This window comes from Chanodichthys erythropterus, chromosome 11, assembly GCF_024489055.1.
Source record: "Chanodichthys erythropterus isolate Z2021 chromosome 11, ASM2448905v1, whole genome shotgun sequence".
Taxonomy (NCBI): Eukaryota; Metazoa; Chordata; class Actinopteri; order Cypriniformes; family Xenocyprididae; genus Chanodichthys; species Chanodichthys erythropterus.
The window spans coordinates 18,316,282-18,338,592 of NC_090231.1; the positions used below are offsets into that span (position 1 = coordinate 18,316,282).

Sequence of the window (22,311 nt, forward strand, 5' to 3'; positions counted from 1 at the left end):
CCTTAAAAATGACTAAAGAGTTTAAATATTTTTCCTATTTAAAACTTGACTCTTCTGTAGTTACATCGTGTACTAAGACCGACGGAAAATGAAAAGTTGCGATGAGCAATGATATTACGCAGCGTCTCTCACAAATGTCATGGTTGCAAGGCACGCTTCCTGTGCAAGCAGGAAGGTCACAGATGGTGCGTAATATCATTGCGCCTGCTGCACCCATGGTACGGCAACAAAGTTCCTTGATTATTACGTCAGAATGAGAGTATAGTTCCTATCCATATCGGCCTAGAAAATTGCAACTTTTCATTTTCCGTCAGTCTTAGTACACGATGTAACTACTGAAAAGTCAAGTTTTAAATATGAAAAATATTGAAACTCTTTGGTCATTTTTGAGTGAGATGCTAACGGTCTAATCAGATTCAATGAACTATGCTAAGTTATGCTAAATGTGGTACCGCCAGACCCGGAAATCGGCTGAATGGAATCGAAAACAGTAAAACTCAACTTTTTAACTCTAGGGGAGTTGGAAAATAAGCCTTTTTTTTTTTTTTTTTTTTTTTTTTTAAAGTGGAGTGTTCCTTTAAATGTGTATTAAGCGGGTCACCCCTTCCCTTCAGTGTATTTCGCCATGTTGAAAAACGACGAAGATTATCCTCATGCTCATTGGCTGCCTCTGTAGAAACTGGTAGAAACGCTGGTAGCGTAATGTTGTTTGGTGATGCGAAATTAGACGACGGATCACGCTTATTATCGTACTTTACAAGCGAAGACAACGTTAAATATATGGATGAAGAAACAGAAAATGTCTGAAGCCAAAGACAAAAAACGACCGTAAAGGTGGAAAGATTTGATGACGGAGAAAAGCCCCGAGTTATTATGTCCACGTTTATTCTTTTTATTGGGCAGGTAAGGGAATTATTTATCGTGTAGACCGCTTTCTAAAACTTACTAGAATCAGTGATATTTACATAAAACTCAGAGACGATCATGCTGATCCACGTCAGCATCTATGCTGCCTTCACTTGCACCCTCACTCGTTCATTCATTGTTCACCATTAAGTTACATGTCAAGCGTTCAAGTGCATGGAAAGGTGTAAACAAAACAAAATAATTATATTGTAAACAATAAACCCAACTAACTACATTTGAAAATATGTAAATATATATGTAATATAATTATCCATGGTATCACTAAATGTGGAGCAAACTGTTGAGTGACCATTCACTACAGAGTTGCTTTCCGCTCACTGATATATATATATATATATATATATATATATATATATATATATATATATATATATATATTATATGACATTTATCTTATAGATCAGCGTTGCAGTGTGTCAAATCGACACGCCCCTCCAACGTCACAGCTCTGCAACTCGTCTAGAATCCCAAATGTAAATATGACTGCTCGGTCATTCATTTGTTCGGAAGTCGTATTTACCTATTTCCAGCTCCACTTGTAGCAGGGCACATTATTGTTTCTATCACAGAAAGAATACATAAAAAATAAAAGTATAATTGCGACTTTTATCGGACAATTCTTTTTTTTTTTTTTTCTTGCAATTGCGAGTTTATCCAACAATTTAAAAAAAAAAAAAAAAAAATTCTCAGAATTGTGAGATTTAAACAAGCAGTTGAAAGTTAGTCCAAATTGTGATACATTAACTATCAATTCTAAGGAAAAAGGTCATAATTGTGAGACATAAACTTGCAATTGCGAGAAAAGAAATCAGAAATGTCATATAAAGGTCGAGATTAGCTTTTATTGTTTTTATTATTATTTTGTGGCCTCCATAGCACATAACACCAATACTTAATTACACAAAGAACAGTAATTCTACATTGGTTAAAGAACTACTGAATGCACCTTGACAATACATAATTTGAAAATAATTAAAAATTTTATAAAATCATGATTTAAAAAAAAAAAAATGATTTTTTTATTTTTAAGATCGGTAGGTTGATTTCGGATTACAGTGAGATTAGAGTTTGTATATTAGACTGCCAGCCAGAAATGGCAATGCTCACTCTGAACAGTTTCAATCCTTATTTGAATCCAAACCAGCAGAGTGAGTCCAGCATTAATATAGGTCATTTCAGATATTTGGACAGGATCTATTCAGATGCAGCTTTAATGTCAATGTAATGTTGACACTAGTAAATATCACCCCCTTGTGGTTCAGTGATGCCATGAGTTCAGAGCATGTTCTCCAAATGCTCAAAAGTTAGCAAAAATATCCCATTCTTCAAAGAAAGTCTTCAATTCCACCTAATTTTTCTCAGACTGTGAATGGTCGTTGAGGAAGTTTTGCAGCGAAGGGCTTCTTCTGACAACAGGTATCTGAAAAGCAACATGTACAACATTTAAGGGTACAGATCCATACAGTCCAGATAAAAAACACTCAAAGCTACCAAATGTACTATATACACTTTATTTAAAAAAGGGAAATGTGTTAAAGTTGTTATAATATGTAAAAGCTTCCGTAATGGTGAAGACCAAGCCTCAATCAGCTGCCAGTACATCAGAAAAGTTATAATACTAATAGTCAGAAGGGGACTTCAGAAAGCTTCAACGCTAATGTAAACAAATATAATACGAGATGTCAACTTTTGACTATTTTGAAATGTTCATGCACGTTGAAGATTCATGTATATAAAATCTGCTTTCTATTTAGAAAAAGTTGATAACAGCTTATGCTATATACACAGTTCTGGCAGGTTTATAGTAACTCTTTTGAATATGTAACATGTTCTGTAAAATATTGTTCTAGAAGAGTGGGGTTAGTTAAGAATATATTATATAAACTGTAAAGTGTCCACAGATAAATTATTTCTGTGTGTGTGTCTACTGCCAGTTCTCTCTCTACAATTGTACCGGTCCACACATACACATACACATACACAACCCCCACACTACATCTGTTCGTCTATGGGTCATACTATAGTCTCTGAGCCTGACACCTTGCCAGTGAAAAAGTCCCAGAAGTTGCTTGGCGGCTTGCTGTCGTCTGACGTCGTGGATAAGGCGTTGGAGCTCTGTCGTACCCAGATGCCCCTCTCTCTAGGACTCTGTGGTTGCGAGCCACTGTCCTGCCGCCCCAGACTGAAATGAAGTCGCTCCTCTGAGCAGGTCTGTTTTGAACCGCACTGCCTCTGTTCCTGGAGCTCTCGTTCCTCACTCTGGGCATTAGAGGAAGACTGGGTCAGACTCAGAAGGTTGTGGTGGGAATGAAACTGCCTTATTTTACTAATGGACTTGGGTGGAACCTCAGAGGAGCCTGTTATACAAAGAACAGAAAACAATGCATTTATACGCAAGGGAAAGAACACTACCGTTCAAATGCTTAAAAAGAGTAATTAGCACTTTTGACATTATATCGATCATGAAAAATGACAGTCAAGACATTTCCTGAAGCGAAAGAAATTCTGAATCCTGAAAAAATTGTATCATGGTTTCCATTAAAACGTTAACATTGATAATAAGAAATGTTTCTTGAGCAGCCAATCAGCATATTAGAATGATTTCTGTAGGATCATGTGACACTGAAGACTGAGTAATGATGCTGTAAAATCAGCTTTACCATCACAGGAATAAATTCATTTTAAAATATATTCAAATTGAAAAATTATTTAAAATTGTAATAATATTTCACAATATTACTGCTTCTACTGTATATTTGAATGTTGAGTAAGAGACTTCTTTCAAATAATTAAAGAAATATTAGTTATCCCAACCTTTTGAATGGTAGTGTGGATAATAATTCCATAATTTAAATTGAGTAAGAAAACTCATTTAAATCCCAAAAGGACGTAATAGATTACTAGTATAACAACTGCCTCATTGTGAAGAACGCTGCACTACTCACGTTTCCTGTTAGTGTGAAGATGAAGAACATTGAAGAAGACCTCACTGCTCAGATTTCCAATCGCAGATGTCTCTGGATAAAGAGGACACAGTGGCTCCAGGGATGAAAGGTCATCACTGGACTGACCCACAGAGTCCAGAGATGCCTGTGTGTCCCTCCGTCCACCAGAGTCCGTCTCCAGCGTCAGGCTGCTACTACTGCTGTCACAAAGGAGAGATGTTTTAGACTCAAGAGTTAAGAGTGAGGACAAAAATGCACAGTCTAGAAGTGTTTAACTCATTAACCATGAACACATAACAACACTTTTTAACCCTTGTGCGTCAATTAAAAACAGTTACACATAGGTCCATAGTGGACAAAAATGTCTGTGTCAAAAAACTCATAAATATTTGAAGCTTGGGAGCACAGACTTAAGTTTGGTCTCATTTTAAAGAAGATCCTTGGCAGATTATTGTTGAAGTAAAAAGTCAAACAAAAAGTTATAGAGGTTTAAGTTTATGAAAATGATTTATAAACATTATTTTATATAAAATATATATTTTATGAAACATTTTGAACTGCTAGAAAATCAAAGTCATAAACCTAAATAAGTTTATTCCAAAGTTTATCTCTAAAAAATGAGCTTTCAGTAAGATTTTGTTTGGGCGTAGTACTAAATTTTCCCCATTAGATGCCAGCAAAGCTCCACTGGTGCACACAGTGGATGGATTTGTGATTTGCAGTACAGTAGAGTAGTTTTTAGAGTAGTAGAGTTTTTCTCTCTTCAATATTACACACACACACACTTTTTTATTTTTTTCGTATACATACAAACTACACTCTGACATCCATACCAACACACCCACACAATTATAACTGCATAATTTATCCAATTGGCTCTATGATGTGCAGAAGCAGAAAATAGGGATAGGGAGATTTAAATAGTCTTTATTAAAGAGTTAAAAGCATGAACAAAACCAACCAGTGACGAGGTAAATCCCAACATAAACTTTGATTTGAAGCAAAAAAGTTTTTGAAAATCTGACAAAATGACAAAGGTACAAGACTATGTACTCAATGGCCTTAATAAGGGAAAGAACTACAACTGTTGAACTCTGTTTGCTTGTTGCAGTTCTCTGATTGGTGGAAATTTCTTTGCAGAACAATTTTACCAGGAATTCCGCAAAAACGAGGTAAAAATAATGCGGGCTTGTGGCTTCAACAAAAGTATTATTAAAAACCTCGTAGCTCACAGTAGATCTGACTTTAAAGGTTATTGTAAAAAATCAATTCACGTTTGGCTATGAACCCTACTATTGTTTTATTATTAAAACCAAATAATTATTATATATTAATCTTTTATTAGATGAGTATATCAGTCAGAAAGCTGACCTGAGTTTCCTGCGCAGCAGATAGTCAATGACATCAGGGTCCGTCTGAATGAGGCTCATGAGCACCTCCTGCTGCAGCTCAGCAGACACCTGAAATATGAAATAAAAACACTCATTCAGCTAATGCTCACTCTATTAAAAATATGCATACTCAATAAAAAGAATTCATGTCCTCTTACAAGCTCTGTGCATGCAAAAAGCTATCATTTATGTATCATATGCAGGTCTATGATTTTATCCATTGTTCTGCTCTTTTAGAAAAACAACTGAAAATGTATTTTTAATAATTATTCTTTTATCACAAAAGGAGAAATTCTGAAGTTTTGGTGGCTTTTTGGAATTGCATGGTTTCAACATTTCTGCTTTTGTGTTCTACAGAAAAAAGGCACTTTTAATGTTTTGAGTGACCTAATCGTTTAATAGTATTCACTCTCATCTCTCTATCATTCCACACCTCCACACGTCTCTATCTCACCATGAAGAGGTGTTGGTGGTTCTGGATGAGCATTAGGGTGACAGAGATGATGGCAGTGCTGTCCTCTATGCCCAGAGCTTGAGGGCTGAGCTCTCTCTCTGATCCTCTCTCTTTCTGCAGGAGATTGGGCCCAAAGATCACCGCCAGGTTTGCTGCCGTCATCTTGTTACCTGAGATCTAATCACAACACCAATTTAAAAACGGGTCAGAACTTTGATTTGATTTGAAAAATTTGATTCAACCAATCGTGACAGTCATTTCTGGTTGGGGCGTCATATAATTTATTGGGTACTGACATTATTAAATCTGGCACTGTCAGTTGCAGGACAATGGCTTGTTGGTTTACACTAGATTTTACTGACACAAATAGGCAAAACCGTAATACAATGCTGTAAACTAATGCAGAATGTGTCTTTTGGTGGTTTATTTAAACATATGGCAATGATGGCAATGTCCCCATGAGGAAAACAGCTTATAAATCATACTAAGTGATGTATACCTAGCCGAATTGACCCTTTGCAAAGACCCGCCCCCCCTTAGTTACTGTTGCTTTGTCCGACAAGCCGTGGCGCTGTCACGCCACACACAGTGATAAATGCATCACGGAGCAAAGAGGATACTGACAACACGTCGACAGACAAGACAGAGCAGGTTACTTATGATATTAAACAATGTCCCAGCTTTAAAACTGAGTAGTTATTAAAGAAATTCAAACAATAAAAACCGTTTTGTTGCTCTTTAATGTGTTGTGATAGATTGCTGTAGCGCCTCAGCTCAAGAGGATCATCTCTTACTACGAGTCCATTTATAACATCAAATAAACATGAATGAACATGAGAATCAATGTTGTTTCAAACGCGGAAAGATGTCAATATACACAATTTTTCAAGTTTAACTCCACCGAGGTTAATCTTCTTCTACTGACTGCTTTGTCGGACAAAATGGCGGATTACTTTTAGTGATTATTTGGGTAGCACACATATTCTGAATATTTTCGGCAGAATTCAAATGAGCCATTTTAATCTAGATTAATCTAGATCAATTCCAAAATTACAGTGAGATTAATCTAGATTAAAAAAAAATAATCTATGCCCACCACTAATTATATTGCATTTCTGTCAAAAGATCATCCTAAAAGTTACACATTTCACCTTTAACTAGCCCCATTAGTTTTTAATGGGATGCCGGACAGCAGTGTGAGTAAAAAAATGCCCCAGCCACGTTTAAGTCCAAAGTCTGGAAAACCTGCACTTAGACTTTCCTCAGGCATTTTGTTTTCATAGTTAGACAGATATTGTGATGTATCATTAAAGGATTGTCTAGCAATATATTGATTATGACAGAATTGCTGTATCCTGATATTATTGTTATTGTGAGCCGTGTAGTGTGTATTGTATTGTATCGTATTGTGAGGTACCCTGTGATTCCTACTTTCACCCCTAGTTTCTATAGTGTATACTCTAAAAATCATTATGGAAAGCCTCCATAAAACATGGAAAGTCAACGTGTGTGTCTATGTATGTACAGTATGTATATAATATAATGTAATCTGTGAATTGCAGTGGTCTCTTTAGGCACAGCTATCAAAAAAACTAAATTTGGTTTAAAAACAATGTCCAGCTATAACATCGCCACTCATAATAACACACTTAATTACATAAAAAATGAAAACTCGGTAACACTGTTTATTTTACAGTGTTCTCATTACATATGTTACATGCACTTACCATAGTAATAACAGTACATTATGCATAATTACATGCTAATAACCCTCAACCAAACCCTAATCCTACCCTAACCCTATAGTAAGTACATGTTGTTAATTAATATTACTCTGTACTTAAATATATAATTACTCTGTAACAATGAAATCTTAAAATAAAGTGTAACCGAAAACGCTTGCTCAACCAGAAACATTCCTGTCATTTGTTTTTACATTTTAAAATGATGGAGACTCAATTTTCCCTGGTAAAAACATCTGTACCATAAATGACAACTATGATCAGAACCCAGACCATACCTCCTGCTGGTTGGGTCCAGTGGAGCTTTTTGCGTTCTCCTGAACTGTATGAAGCAGCGTCAAGAGCCTCAGCAGAGTGTCACAATTACAGGGTGGCAACAAGTACAACAACTGCTGCAGGTATGTCAACTGATCTGCCCCTCTCAACTCTGTGAGACAAACACAAAACATAAGGTGTAAGGTGAGCATATTTCATAACAGCTAATACAATAATGAGAAGTGTTATGGATATTCATGGAATTACACAGTTAAACGGTGAATCCTGATTCCTGTTTAATAATAAATGTTAAATAATTTGTGAATGCCAGTCTTCACGACAGTATGCTCATACGGTTAGCGTGCAGGAACGCCCGGTAGAGTTCTCGTGGTAACAGGGGATCAGGCATATCCCTCAGAAACTCCTTTAGTAATGCAGCCACGTCATGAACGCTGTGTTCCTCGTCTAACACGACATCTATCCCAATGTCAAAGTCCTCGCGCAGCTGAAAACACACAAGGATGCAGAGAGATAAAACATCATCTAACAAACTCCCACCGCACACAAGACTCAAGTATCCCATGTATCCTGTTCCTGTACAAACACAGCATAATATACACACACAAATCACAGTCAATTTAAGGTCAGCTATGAAAACACAACACTGTACATGCTATGATCAGCATCTAAAACATTCACCGTTAAGGAGACTGTCATTGCACATACAAATAAAACAGTGTGTCAGTGTCATAATGACAGCAGTGTGTTTCTAGAATCAATATGAAAGACAGGGGGCGCATGCCACATGTGAAAGAGAAATGTTGTGTATGATGCAGTGGTGTAAAGTGGCTCTAGAGAGCAGATGGAACTAACAAACTTACTTGACGAACTCTTTTTTTGGAGCTGCCTACACGGAAAATCCCTAAAGTTTGTAATCCTGGAGAGAGAGAGAGAGAGAGAGAGAGAGAGAGTAAACAAGTGCTGGGCTCATATTTCATCGCCCTGATTTTATATCTGTTTTGCTGTTTTTGAGTGGTATCTCATATGGGTGACCTTCTCTTTGTAACCGGAACCAAAGGTGTGTTATGAGCCTGAGGATGTACTCAAATTAGTTCACTTATGTTTCAGGGAAGGAACAAATTCCATTACATTTAGTATTTCTAACATGGCATTGCTACATCCAGACAGTTCATAAGCTTATCTCTTCAAGTGGTCTTCAAACTGTGCATCACTCAGAACTCAAATGAGAATTCTTGAATTATAATTCTAATTTTTATGAAGTAGAATTGAAATTAAATTAAAATATACACATACACGCTTTTATACATGAACATACACAAAACATACAGGGTATTTCAAGGAACATGTTAGAAATCAGTGTTTGCAATGAATTTTGAATTTAATTTGTGTATTTTACTATTTTTAATTAATTAACTTTAATGGTGGAAGAACACATTATTTCCCAGAACACACTAATTTACTTCAAAATCCCAGTTAACAAAAATGTATTCTAAGTACGTTTTGCTAACATTCCCATTAAGTTATGAAAACGTTATTTCTGAATGTTCTCTGAACTTCCTGTTTTTTAAACGTTTTAAAATGTTTGTTATACGAACATTAAGGGAACATTCTTTTTTTTTTTCCAACTTTCTTTTTTTTTTTTTTGCAAACATTATGGGAATGTTACTTTTGAGTTAAGTTTTCTCTTAATATTCTGAAAAAAGTGGTAACATTTAAAAACATTAGACGAACGTTTCACGAAAAAAGTTCCATGAATGTTTTTGTGCTGATATTTTAAGAACATTAATAAAGACCAGATAACACTGAACACTGACGTTGAACATTCTATTACTGTTACTGGAAGAACTTTTGTTCATAACTTTAACAGCACCTTTCCAGAACTTTACAGAGTCCCTAAAAGGACATGGTGACGGAAAAAATATGAGATGGGTGGAAAAATTAAATGTCAAATCTTTTGCATTTGATCGCAAATCTTTTGCGTTAACCTGAGAAACTTTGCGCTTGCAAAATGTTTTCATTCCCCCAAGAAACAAAAATTTTGAGTTCTTTGCAAGCAAACGCAAAGTCTCTCAGGGGAATGCAAAAGATTTGCGTTCACTCGCAAATCTTTTGCATTCCCCTGAGAGACTTTGCGTTAATCAGGTAAAGACTGCAAAAAATTACTATACAAACAATGTACTATACATAGTATAGGCAATCAAATTAATGATGCATGTTGTCTTGGCCAAATGAAATTTACCTACTGTACAACTGTTTCAAACTTGTTTTAATCGCAATTCAGTCAATTTCTCTGCCTGCCAGTCTAATTCAATTTTCAATTCCTGTGCAAATTCAAACTTAACGACTGGACATGTTGTGCTGTAATGCTGTTTGCAGCTCACCGTAGGTCTGAATGTGGTTACAGCAGCGCTCTACCACTCGAGGAACTTGTCTGTAGATGGGGTTGAGACTGAGTTTGGCCTGTGTACGACCAGCAGCCTTTTTCATCTCCAGCTCATTAGGGTGAGAGAGCTGCAGAGCTTCCAGTAGTCTGGACTGACTCTCAACCAGATCAGAGATGGAGTCTACAGACATCCCTCCCTGACAGAGAGAAATAAAAGAGAGTTTACAGTGAAAGCATAGACAATAGCCACAGGAATGACGGATAAGGTATATGCCGTATGTAAGGCTTAAACGATTAAGGTCAGAATGACAACATAAATTTGAGCAAAAGACTGTTCCATTCACAATGAATTATTAAAACAGGTTAACACCTGAAACACTTTCACACTGATCAGTGGTTAAAAGAGCTCAAAGACAGTGAGAAAAAAATGAACACAATAAATCTATTTATGCTATGTATACAAAAGAAATGTACACAGATTTTTTAAAAGCCTTTTAAATGTCAACACAGTGATGACTGAATAACTCCGTAATCTGTTCTTTTTCCTTTCTCTCTCCATGTTTGGGCGGACAGAATGGACAGTTTGATTTGGCAAAGACACAGACATAAATCTCATTCCCTCCTGCTGATATGTAGCCACCCATAGAGAGGTATGGAAATCTCCCATACGGCATCAAACAATAACCTGAATCGCGCTGACTGCTGCCTGACTCGGTAATAACAAACATCTTAGCCATTATTGGAATACCAAAATGTTTAAGATATTGCCTGCTTATTCATAATCTACATTTGACGTCTATGTTCTTGTAACTTGACCAAATTAACAGTTTTATTTATTAAAGTTTTCATAACATTCATTTTTTAAAGTCGTCACATTTATTTATTTAGCACTTTATACAATAGATTGTTTCAAAGCAGCTTTTTTTTGTATTTCTGAATAACTTGTTCTTGACAGAGTAAATGAATTATCTCTTTTCACTTTTTTTGTTGCTCGAATTGGGTTAGAAGCCTCTACCAGAATTTTATCTGTGAGATGTACCATATCAGCACTTGACTGCAGGGAATTCTTTGAAATGAAATGATGCCAGGTTAGTGATATCAAGCAGTTTTTATTGGCTCTGATTTATATTTGCGCAGATAGTGTCCTTTCCTCTCATTTGCTCACTTCTGAGATGTCAGCAACAATGCAGAATTAACTGTGTTGTCATGTACAGCTGTCAGGCCTAACGTTATGTATTCATATTATGCTATGCATAAGAAATTAGCCTTTCGCCGAGCCCCGCCCCCCTTAGTTACTGTTGCTTTGTCCGACAAACGTGGCGCTGTCACTCCACATGCAGTGAAAAATACATCGCGGAACAAAGAGGATACTGACCACACATCGACAGACAAGACAGAGCAGGTTACTCATGATATTAAACAATGTCCCAGCTTTCAAACCGTGTAGTAATTTAAGAAATTCAAACAATAAAAACCGTTTTGTTGCTCTTCGTTGTCGTGACCATGGTCGTGACAGATTGCTGTAGAATAGATCCTCAGCTCAACCGCTCGTAAAATCCGATCATCTCTTCCTATTAGTCCATGAACATGAGAATGAATGTTGTTTCAAACGCGGAAAGACGTCAATACACACCATTTTTCAAGTTTAACTCCACCGAGGTTAATCTTTTAACTACTGGCTGCTTTGTCGGACAAAATGGTGGATGCGGCGTTCTGATTGGTTAGATCGCTTGTCAATCAAACTCCCGGCGAAAGGTCAATTGCAGATGTTTTTTTAAATTAGAAATTCAACATGACCTGGGTGCTGTGTTTTAATAATAAGCTCCTGATTACTAGATCAAAAGACCTAAATCATCTTAAAGCTTCACCTATTTTTATTTATTCATTTATTTATTTTAATATTTATTTAATCAAAAGTTACATTGTACATACCAACTTTAAAGAAATATTACTTTTGATGAGCTTTGTCATGAGGATGTTTGGTATACAGTAGTTCTTAAGGAATATGCGCACATTGTTTCCCTTACCCGTCTGTGTGTGCGTGAGGTGTTGTCCATGAACGCTGAAGAGGGAGGTTTGCTGTGGACCTCCATTGCTGGTGTTGAGGCAGCACCAGGTAATAAAGCTGTATTGCCCATTGGCCGGTTTCCATTGTGCTGCCATTTCTCAGCCCGGAAGTGAAGAACGCTGGCCTCCAGGTCCAGACAGTCCCGTCGGCTCTCTTTTAGAGCATCCTGACGCTGCTTGTATGCACGATCATTTGCTATTACCTGGGAGAGAGGGATACCGAATGCTTTGGCTGCAGACTCTGTGGGAGAATACAAACAGATAACAAAGAAATTATCTTAACAGTTGGCCTATGGACCATTTAATTCATCTATATTTATATGGATGCATTTTGATATTTAGATGATTTGCACAGTTTCAAGTTTCCATTGTTTCAAAATCAATTTACTTGCTTAGATGTAACAAACATGTCAAATGTTTTGAAAGGACACTGCTATTTTTTACACTACATTTCAGGAAGGGAGTGTGCGCAAAATGGCATAGTCATTCTTTATCTTGGTAAATGATGTCAAATGTCATTACAAAAACCTCAATCATCACCCCACAATTAGTCTATTCTTCTTGTTCATTTACGGTTCTCTCGCTCTGATACTTCACACTTTACAGCACTATTTTTGTACTTGCTTACATCCTGTACATGAGCAAAGCCATATTTTGTTAAGAGGAAAGGTATACTTTACAAGTTTCAATTTGTTGTATCTTTTAGTTGAAGGCAAGACACTACAGGCAAAACAATTGCTTTTTTATTCACTGGTCAATTTTGTGATTTTGGGCTATTTTGCTTACATAACTTGTCTTTTTTTCAGATCAGTGGAAAGAAAACATCCAAAATACACATTTAAATGTTTTATTGTATTACACTTTATCTGTTTATGTCTGTAGATTACAATGCATATCTTTAAACACAGTTTTCTCAAAATCTCCACTCCAGCACTTTCACCAAACATTTTATTTCTGTATTCTGAAGGTTTTTACCGCAGTTGTTCATATGACATTCACCTGATTAATGTACCATTTTATTCCTAAAAATGTGGTGAAAATGCATTATTTGCATATTTAAATAACATTTCACAAAACAGTTGTCTTAATGTACTGTGAATAATCAACTGGGGAAAATATAGCAATATCTATTAGTAAAAAATTTTTTTTACCATATTCGCCTGCAATGTCTTGCCTTATGTTAATATTTTACTGTCTCGTGTGGCTTTTTTGTTTTGTTTGGCCTATGTAAAAAAACTGCACTTTTTTTGTTTAATATGTTAAATAAAGCGTTCTTTATTTGTTAAATTAAATAATAACATATTTGAATTTTAAATAAAGACGAGTTTAATATAAAAACTATAATGTTTCAGACATTATCTTGTCTTTTAATCAATAAATTGCAATGATAAAAACAACTTACAAGTTTGTCCCTTTGTGTATCTGTAGGTAATCCCTTTAGACAGTTAACAATTTAGTTAATTGACTGACTTCTGAACTAATTAAAACATGAGACGTATTAGCACTTTAAAAAGCCTTTTCTGCAGGATCCCACATGCATTGCCTCAAAGAAAGCTTTATTTAACACATTCTTCTAAAGCAGCTTAACTGTAATTGAACTTAACCTATCCCAGCTATTTATATCGATGGGGAGGTACAAAGACGTGATGTATACGTAAAGCACACACTTTTAAATAGCAAATTTAACACTCTAAAAGGACTACACTGAGCTTACGGCTGATCTGTTTTGGCCGGCAAAGCGACACAAAAGCAAAGCAGCCATGTCTTCTCCTCCCTCCTCCATCACAATCCCTTTTCTTCTATCACTGCCCCAAGGCTTAACGATCTGGTGGCGGGTCAGGTTAGCCTGGTCCACTGGCCGCTAGTCCTCTGATAAGCTGGATTGATATGGGGATTGAGTGCTCTTTAAAGATATTCCTCCCTCTACCCTATCAGCATCCACTCCTCATCATTCAGCCCTCCCCTCCCACCATACTGTGCCTGAACCTGGCGCTGACGCACATGCTGGAAACAAGTGCCAGACTGTGGTTGCAGGTGGCAGGCGTTTGGCAGAACGCCAAGAACTTGGTCAAACAAATCCGACTGACTGAAGAATCAGTGCAGCTTTCACTCCGGCACTGCTCAGAGCAGCTCTGAGATCAGTTTTAGCTCTTTGAGAAAAGTTAAATACTGATTCATAATCAGCAAGTAAGTTTATGATTATGGTTACACTTAGACATTCTATTAACTATAAGTAACTTTACAACTACATCTTTACAAATACTCTCATTAGAGTACTAGTAGACTGGAGTAGACTGTTAGGCTAGAGTTAGGTGTTAGGTTAGGGGTTTTAGAATAAGTTGGCAAGTAGTTGCAAAGTTACTTATAATTAGTAGAATGTCTGAATATACTAAAATGTATTTGAAATACATTTATTTTGTGCTAAGTATACTACAAATACATTTACATATTTATGTGCTGAATAAAAATACCCTGCAACTGTATTTTTTGGTATACTAAACTGGTTTACTTAAAGTCTGCTAAATTTGAACAGTTCATTTTGTTTAATGAACTTTAATTGTGCAGAAGTAGTTATGAGGTCCAACTAAAGATATACTCAAGTATATTTGATTGTGCTAAAGTGGAACTATTGCAAGTATATTTTAGGTACACTTTAAATATCTTGCATTTAAAGACTGATATTATACAAAAATCATACAATCCTTATTAAAAGTGATATTTAAAAACACTTTTTTTAAGCATAATATAAAAAAATGTGCATTGTACAAACCTCAACCCTCACACCTCGTCACACAGCCCTAATCCCCCTTCCGGAGATATCTTATCTATGCAACGCAGTTCAAATTTCAAATTTCCCCCTTTGGAAAGTGTCCTGACTGTAATCCAGATATATCTTAATGTAGTATCTTATTTTTTTACTAGTGCAGATATTAAACAGGCAGTCTACCAATACTCTAATGACTGCTAGTTGACTGTTGCAAAGTTACTTATAGCTAGTAGACTGTCTAAAGCGGACCATTAAAATAAAGCATTACCATTATTATTTACATTATTATGTACAAAACAATATTATAGTGTTTCAAACATACACTGGGATCAGTAAGACTTTAATACAAGAAGAAATTAATACATTTATTCAGCAAGGATGCATTAAATTGATCGAAAGATTTCTATTTCTAATAGATTTTGTTCTTTTGAACTGTCTATTCATCAAAGAATCCTGACAAAAATCAGTTTCAACATTGAGAATAATAGAAAATGTTTCTTTAGTAACAAATTTGCATATTAGAATGATTTCTGAATGAACTTGTGACACTGAGGATTGGAGTAATGATGCCGAAATTTCAGCTTTGCTATAACTGAAATAAATTACATTTTAAAACAAAAAATAGTCATTTTAAATTGTAATTTTGCAATATTACTGTTTTTGCTGTATTTTAGATCAAATGAGCCTTGGTGAGAAAAGAGATTTGTTTCAAAAACAACAATAAATCTTATCATCCCTAAACTTCTGATTGGTAGTGTAGTTAAAGGATTAGTTCACTTTCAAATGAAAATTTCCTGATAATTTACTCACCCCCATGTCACCCAAGATGTCCATGTCCTTCTTTCTTCACTCAAAAAGAAATAAAGGTTTCAGGATTATTCTCCTAATATTGGACTTCAATAGACCCCAAACGGTTGAAGGTCAAAATTACAGTTTCAGTGCAGAACTGGCACCGCGTTCGTTCCGTAATTTGAATAGGGAAGGTGTAGGACATACAGTGGAAGGCAGTCTGGCGGAAGCACTTGCAAGGTGATCATTTGTGTTTATAAAGCATATACATTTTTATTTTTTTTATTTTTTAGAAAATGACCGATCGTTTCGCTAGATAGGACCCTTATTCCTCGTCTGGTATTGTTTAAAGCCCTCTGAAGTAGGGGTGTAAGAAAATATCGATACACGTGAATATCACAATATTATGTTTGGCAATACTGTATTGATTCTCAAAAAACACTGTATTGATATTTATTTATTTATTTATTATTAATTTATTGTGGCTTTGTGTTCGGTTTAAATCCAACCGCTAGATGGCAGCATTATCTCAGAACGAAAACTGACACGAAGAAGAGCAAGGTGAGTGCATCGCAAGTGTTAGCATTTGCAAACCCGGCTCACACGACAATAGAATTATTCTGGCTCCCGCCGCGGTGTACAAGGCTGAAATTCGTTTTGGCTTCAGCTATAAGGAAACCACTAAGGAGATTGACAAGAGTCATGTTGTTGGCAAAATAGGCCAAATATTGTTGGCAAAATTTTTCATTGAATCTGAGAGCTCACTTAACATCCCGACGTCATCCGTACTGCTGAGAGAGGTGTTTCGATAGAATATGTCATATACATACGTACTGCACACTTTCCTCTCAATAACAAAATAAACACAGCGGGGGCAGCAGAAAGAAAGCATATGATCATAGCGATGTGGATATGTTTGCACCAGCTCTGTTCAGCACTAGAGTGAATGCAAGTTCACTTTAAACAATAGATTGCTTTAAAGCAAGCAGCTTTACAGCATTAAATATGAAAAAACAGTCATGCGGTCATGGAATGGACTATGACTTTCTGTTGTTAAATACCTTAGAAATTAAAAACTGCTATAATGTGAACCTTTCAAACATACACCTAAAGAATCCTGCAGTCACTTTACTATTTTCCCTTTACTTAGATTGCACAGAAACTGATTAGTGATATAAATACAAATGATACTGTCTTGATTAAATAAAGGAAGGTTTTTTTGTCAGGTTTTATGGTGGTGTGTTCTTTATGACAGTGTTTCCTAAAATGATATCCTCTTTCTAAAAAAAAAAAACCAAGAAATATCACAATATATATATCGCCTTTCTTATAGTATTGCAATATATCACAATATATCGTATCGTAACCCCTGTATCGTGATATGTATCGTATCGCCAGATTCTTGGCAATACACAGCCCTACTTTGAAGCTGCACTGAAACTGTAATTTTGACCTTCAACCATTTTTATTGAAGTCCACTATAATGAGAATAATCCTGGAATGTTTTCATCAAAAACCTTCATTTCTTTTCGACAGAGGACATAAACATCTTGGATGACATGGGGGTGAGTAAATCATCAGGAAATTTTAATTTGAAAGTGAACTCATCCTTTAAGTTAAATTATCCAGTGTAAATAAAATTCTATACAATTCAGAAGTCTGGAAAGAGCAGCTCTCCAGGCTTTGATGAGTATCTTCACGCAAACTGGTTTTACTGTTTACATTTTATACAATGGTTAACAGTTTCAGAATCGTTTAGATTGTTTTTAGCATGTTTAGAGCCTCTAAAATGATCCCTACAAAAAGACAAAAACACATAATGAACACATAAGAACACATAAATAGAAAGTAATGAACATGCTTTGCAGGGATGCAGATTGTTGAGAGTAAAGCTACATTAATGTGTAAAGTGTCCCTGTCTTAAAGTCTTAAAGCTGTGTGTCTTAAAGGCCTATGGGAGATTTGCAAGAACTGTGACTCTCCAAACAGTCTTGGCAACCAGAGTCAGAGGATTCACAGAGCAAACAGACATTTTTAAGTCTCTGTTAAGTCTCTATTCTGCCATGTTCACTAAAGAAAGACTTTGTAGTGTCTTATTACTATTATATTATTACAGTAGTAATGGTTACAGTAATGGTAGTAACAAGGATGTCATGAAGATAAGTGGACATATATAAGTTGACATTTGGATGAAAAAAAAGAGATTGCTTGAAGACATGACAAAGTATATGTCTATTGGATGCTTATCAAAGATTAAAGAGATCGTAATGTGCTCAGGAATGCTGCCTGACAAACAATCCCCACTCTTAATCCATTTACTTCTGTAATGTGACATAATTAAAAGTAAAACAGGATATTCAACAATAAAAAATGTGAGGTGGTTTCATCCATCATGACAAGTGGCGCCAGACTAGTGTGCTAACGCAGTACAATATAGTTATGTGGCTGTTGGTAGACCTTAGCAGGAAGATTATTCAATTATTCAGTTATTCAATTTTGATTAAAGATCACAAAGACAAAGCATTTTTCTTTGGAATTTTCTTTTGTGAGACGTTTTTATTTACATGCAGGTTACATGAGATTTAAAGATATGTGAAAAATTAAATAAAAGCACGATTATCTCTTACCTCGCTCTTTCTTTTCTTTTGAGAAGGAGTCAAACTTTCTCCGTAGTGATTTCCTCCTCTTATGAATCTCTGCAGAAAAAAAGGGGGAAAATTATGATTGGTTTTGTATACCTATTGAGAACAACATTATGCATATATCATAACACAAAATATAATTTCTAAAAATGTTATGTTACTAAATTAAATGATACACTACTGTTTAAAAGTTCGGGGTTGGTCAAATTTTTTCTTATGCTTACCAAAGCCACATTTATTTGGTCAAAAAATACAGTAAAATATATTATATATCATAATATTTTTTCGGAATTCTTTGATGTATAAAAAAAGAACAGTATTAAAATATAATTTTTGTAACATTATTAATGTCTTTACTCTTTACTCTAATCAATCCATTCTTATTTAATTAGTATTAATTTGTTAAAAAAAAAAAAATCTTTCTGACTCCAAACTTTTAAATGGTATAAAATTCTAATGCTTAAAGCATCTGATTTGCATGCCAAATGAAATGTATCACACATTTCAATACATAAAATAGCTAGTGGCACATTCAGTAACACAAACATCTAAACATATGCATGTAACAAGTGTTCCATTCCCAAAATTAAAATGAATAGCATTTAGATGGCTGATAGTGTAGCAAAACCTATTGAGCACCAAGAATGGGGACAGAGCTGGCAAGGCAAGCACTATATAAAACCTTCATATTATGAAGGCTGTGAGGAAGATAAAATTAGCAGCAAAAACATTTCCTGGATAGATAAACAGCCACAATTATCCTTCATTTTTGCCAGAGAAAGACTATTCTTTCCAAATTTGGAGCTGAAAATAAGTAGCTAAACTAAAACACCTTTGCCTGTCTGTTTTCATAACCCTGATGTACTCTGTCTATACGGCCCTCAGGAGAACAGTAAAAGTGTGATAAATTGCTGTTCCCTTTGGAGGGTTAAAACTTCCTCCACAGAGCAGCAACATTTTAAAGTCAAACCAATAGTTGTGTTTACACCATCAAACCTTTTCCTCCTTAAGTTCTGGTATGTTGGTAGCATTTTGCTGTGTCTTCAACTTAAAGATACTTTGACTGGTTTGAATCCAATTAATTCATAAAGAGGTCTGAGTTATGGAGCTGAGGAGAAAAATGTAAAGATGCTGTTGAGATGTCCAGAGAAATAGAGAAAACAAAAAGGGATTGTAGCACAAGCAGATGGGCTTTAGGTGGGGTCATATTCCCATGACTGCAGGAAATGAGAGTTTATTTCTATGGCAACTGCCCCCAACCTTCCCCACACGCCAAGACATCATGGGCTAAAGCCCCCATCAGCTCCCATCACAGGGAGGATGAGAGGGATGGTATTTGCCTGGTTTAGGATAAATAATCTCTTCAGGCCAAAGCAGAGTTTGAAAACAAAGTAAAGGAGCCACTTTTATAAAGCAAGAGACTGAAACAAAACAATGACAACAAGCTTCAGCCTGCATATAGCTAAAGTTTACAAAGATTAAGAATCACAGTATTTCAAACAGCATGCAGCAATTTTGAAGAATGTAACTTTCAAATAACCACCAGCTAACCAGAAAATCAAAAAGCCAAAGCAGAGGTCAATCGCTCATGACATGCTTTCTGAATTCTCTCAAGTGTCTTTCACGAAGTTTAATTTAACTCTCCAAAGGACATTCATCTTCCACAAAAATAGCTGCCAAACACATTGATGACAATTCCGAGAGGAGCGGCTGAGTAAACCACCAGGCTGAATCTGACGGATTTCTCCTTTGGGAGGAAAATGTTCCATAAATATTCCCATAAATTGTGGTGGCTGCTTCCCCATGGATCAGCTAGAGTGCCGGCTGAGGTCTTCTCACAGATGACCAGTTGAAAACTTCACTACAGAGAATAGAGGATGGCCTTTCCTGATCTGGCCTGATGTGAAGTTGCTTGTACGTGCTGGGAATACCACTTCCCACAAAACAATGTGGTTTTCCATGGTAGGACATAAGGGGACTCTCGCATGATACCTCAAAACACAAAAACACAGCACTGCATAGAGGACTCAAAGAAAGATAAAATAACAGATGACAACAACACAATGCAATTTCACATCATCATATGAAAAACAGACGTGTTTTCTTTTGTTACTCATTGATGTTTAATTGTGAATTGTCTACAACAAACTGATTTTGATTTGTGACCCAAATAGCGACTCAACAGTACCAAAAATGTTCACTGAATACCAATACCATGTCACCCAATCTGTCCAGGTTGGCGTTTGCCTAATTTGGCTGCTTCTACCAAGTGACAGATGAATTTGTATTAAAACACCTTGATTGGAGACACAGCCTTTGCGGGGATGACGCCACAAGATATGAGTCTATTTATAGCTATGCACAATACTATGGTGTTCAACAACAATCTATGTGTTGTTGTTGTAGTCCATCTCACATATCTCTCTTTTTCCTCGTAGCAGTCTTATCTGAAGAATTTACTTTTGGAAATCCCCCTTGAGTACCTATGAATTGACTGTGATATATTTGCATGGATTTCTTGGGCATTCGATAAGCATCGGTCTGAAACAATCATATCTGGACTGTGACTCAAGCAATTTATCGTGGATGTAAATCTATGCACTACTTCTGGTATGTATGATCACAAATCATGACAAAACAGTGTTTCAACGAGCAAAACATTTTAAAAGAAATATACCTCTAGGGATGCTGATCTTAAAGTCCAAGTCTCTTCTTTCCAAGTGGTAAAGGGCCACCTCCTGCAGACGTGCTCTCTCCAGCTCCGAGAGGCTTTGGATGGAAACCGGCTGCAGCCTCACGCTCTGCCCCAGCATGGTGGCCCACGTATGGTCACCCTGAGAAAGAGACAGACAGGGAAAGAAAAGCATTATTTTCAGTCTCAGCCTGCCTTTTTGCAGAGTTTGGTTGTGACCCAGCTCAAACACACCTGTTTGTCATTTTAAAGGGAAGCTGATTCATGTGTTTTTGATCAGAGCTGGAATTTTACAACAAGGCATATCTCCAGGATTTACCCTGCTGAAAGTGATATACTGCAGTTAAAGCGCGTAGCACACCTCCTTCAAACCAACCATCAAATATTGTACAGTAAAAGTTAGGGTTAAAGGGTGAAAAATCACTCCCAACAGTCTTCAAGAGACATTTTTAGACATTCATAGTTTTAGATATTTCTCCCTAGATTAACATGCCCTAAAAGGCTCTGTCTGGGATATTAAAAACACAAAAAGCCTAAAGGTCTAAGCACTTAAAACATGCTATATGCAAAAAACACTGTTTCATTTGGGTTCAAGGATGGCTACTTTTAGACTTGGCAGCAGCACTCTATTGAGTAAACATACAATAGCTAGTGAACATTTTTTGACCCATAATTCCTCTGACAGCTTACATCCTGTGTGTAGTCATATGTGTTGGCACATCTGATGTGATGACAACAACAAGAAGAACTGAAAGCCAAAACAATTACTGAAAGGAAATTTGCAGCAGATCAACCTTGATGCTTAGAATAATGCTAGAATAACTAGATCAAAATTCAAAATTTTGTCCTCTGTAACTGAAAGATATCAACTTGAATGTGTGCGTATCTAATTTTAGAGTATCATATGTGTTAAAGTACTCTTAAATTGTTAGAATCAAATCTATGCCTCCAAAACTAATTATGAAGTGACTGAAAAACTACATGAGGCAATTTAGCCTGATTCTGGTTATAAAGCCCAAATTATTCACTGATTAAATGAATGTGTGAGATGTCATCTCACTAGGGTTTAATTGAAAGCATGAGTGTGTCTGTAATCTGTTTCCTTGTGTACACGTGGGCGGTCACTTTCCACTCGAGTTGTGGTCACGCAACATGCCAACCGGTGTCGTGAAAAGGACAGAGGCCACAAGTTGCGCTCTGTTTATTTTGCAGATAGGAGGGATCAGTGAAAACAGC

At 36.1% G+C, this 22,311-nt stretch overlaps 1 protein-coding gene across 4 annotated transcripts in view; it reads right to left on the bottom strand.

Annotated features, from left to right (window-relative positions):
- Positions 1-1,365: 1,365 nt before the first annotated feature.
- Positions 1,366-22,311, bottom strand: part of arhgap36 (Rho GTPase activating protein 36) — a 42,301-nt gene continuing 21,355 nt past the window's right edge. For 3 of the 4 annotated variants that reach the window (XM_067401911.1, XM_067401913.1, XM_067401914.1), the window contains exons 2-13: positions 21,061-21,217; positions 18,369-18,437; positions 12,146-12,426; positions 10,117-10,315; positions 8,596-8,651; positions 8,069-8,219; positions 7,738-7,886; positions 5,718-5,894; positions 5,244-5,332; positions 3,873-4,069; positions 2,947-3,284; positions 1,366-2,347 (exon numbers count right to left, since the gene is read on the bottom strand). In XM_067401911.1, coding sequence (XP_067258012.1) covers positions 2,276-2,347; positions 2,947-3,284; positions 3,873-4,069; positions 5,244-5,332; positions 5,718-5,894; positions 7,738-7,886; positions 8,069-8,219; positions 8,596-8,651; positions 10,117-10,315; positions 12,146-12,426; positions 18,369-18,437; positions 21,061-21,217 — 1,935 coding nt within the window. In that variant the 3' untranslated portion in view covers positions 1,366-2,275. The remainder of the gene's footprint in view (positions 2,348-2,946; positions 3,285-3,872; positions 4,070-5,243; positions 5,333-5,717; positions 5,895-7,737; positions 7,887-8,068; positions 8,220-8,595; positions 8,652-10,116; positions 10,316-12,145; positions 12,427-18,368; positions 18,438-21,060; positions 21,218-22,311) is intronic. The other variant, XM_067401912.1, reaches the window with a different exon arrangement.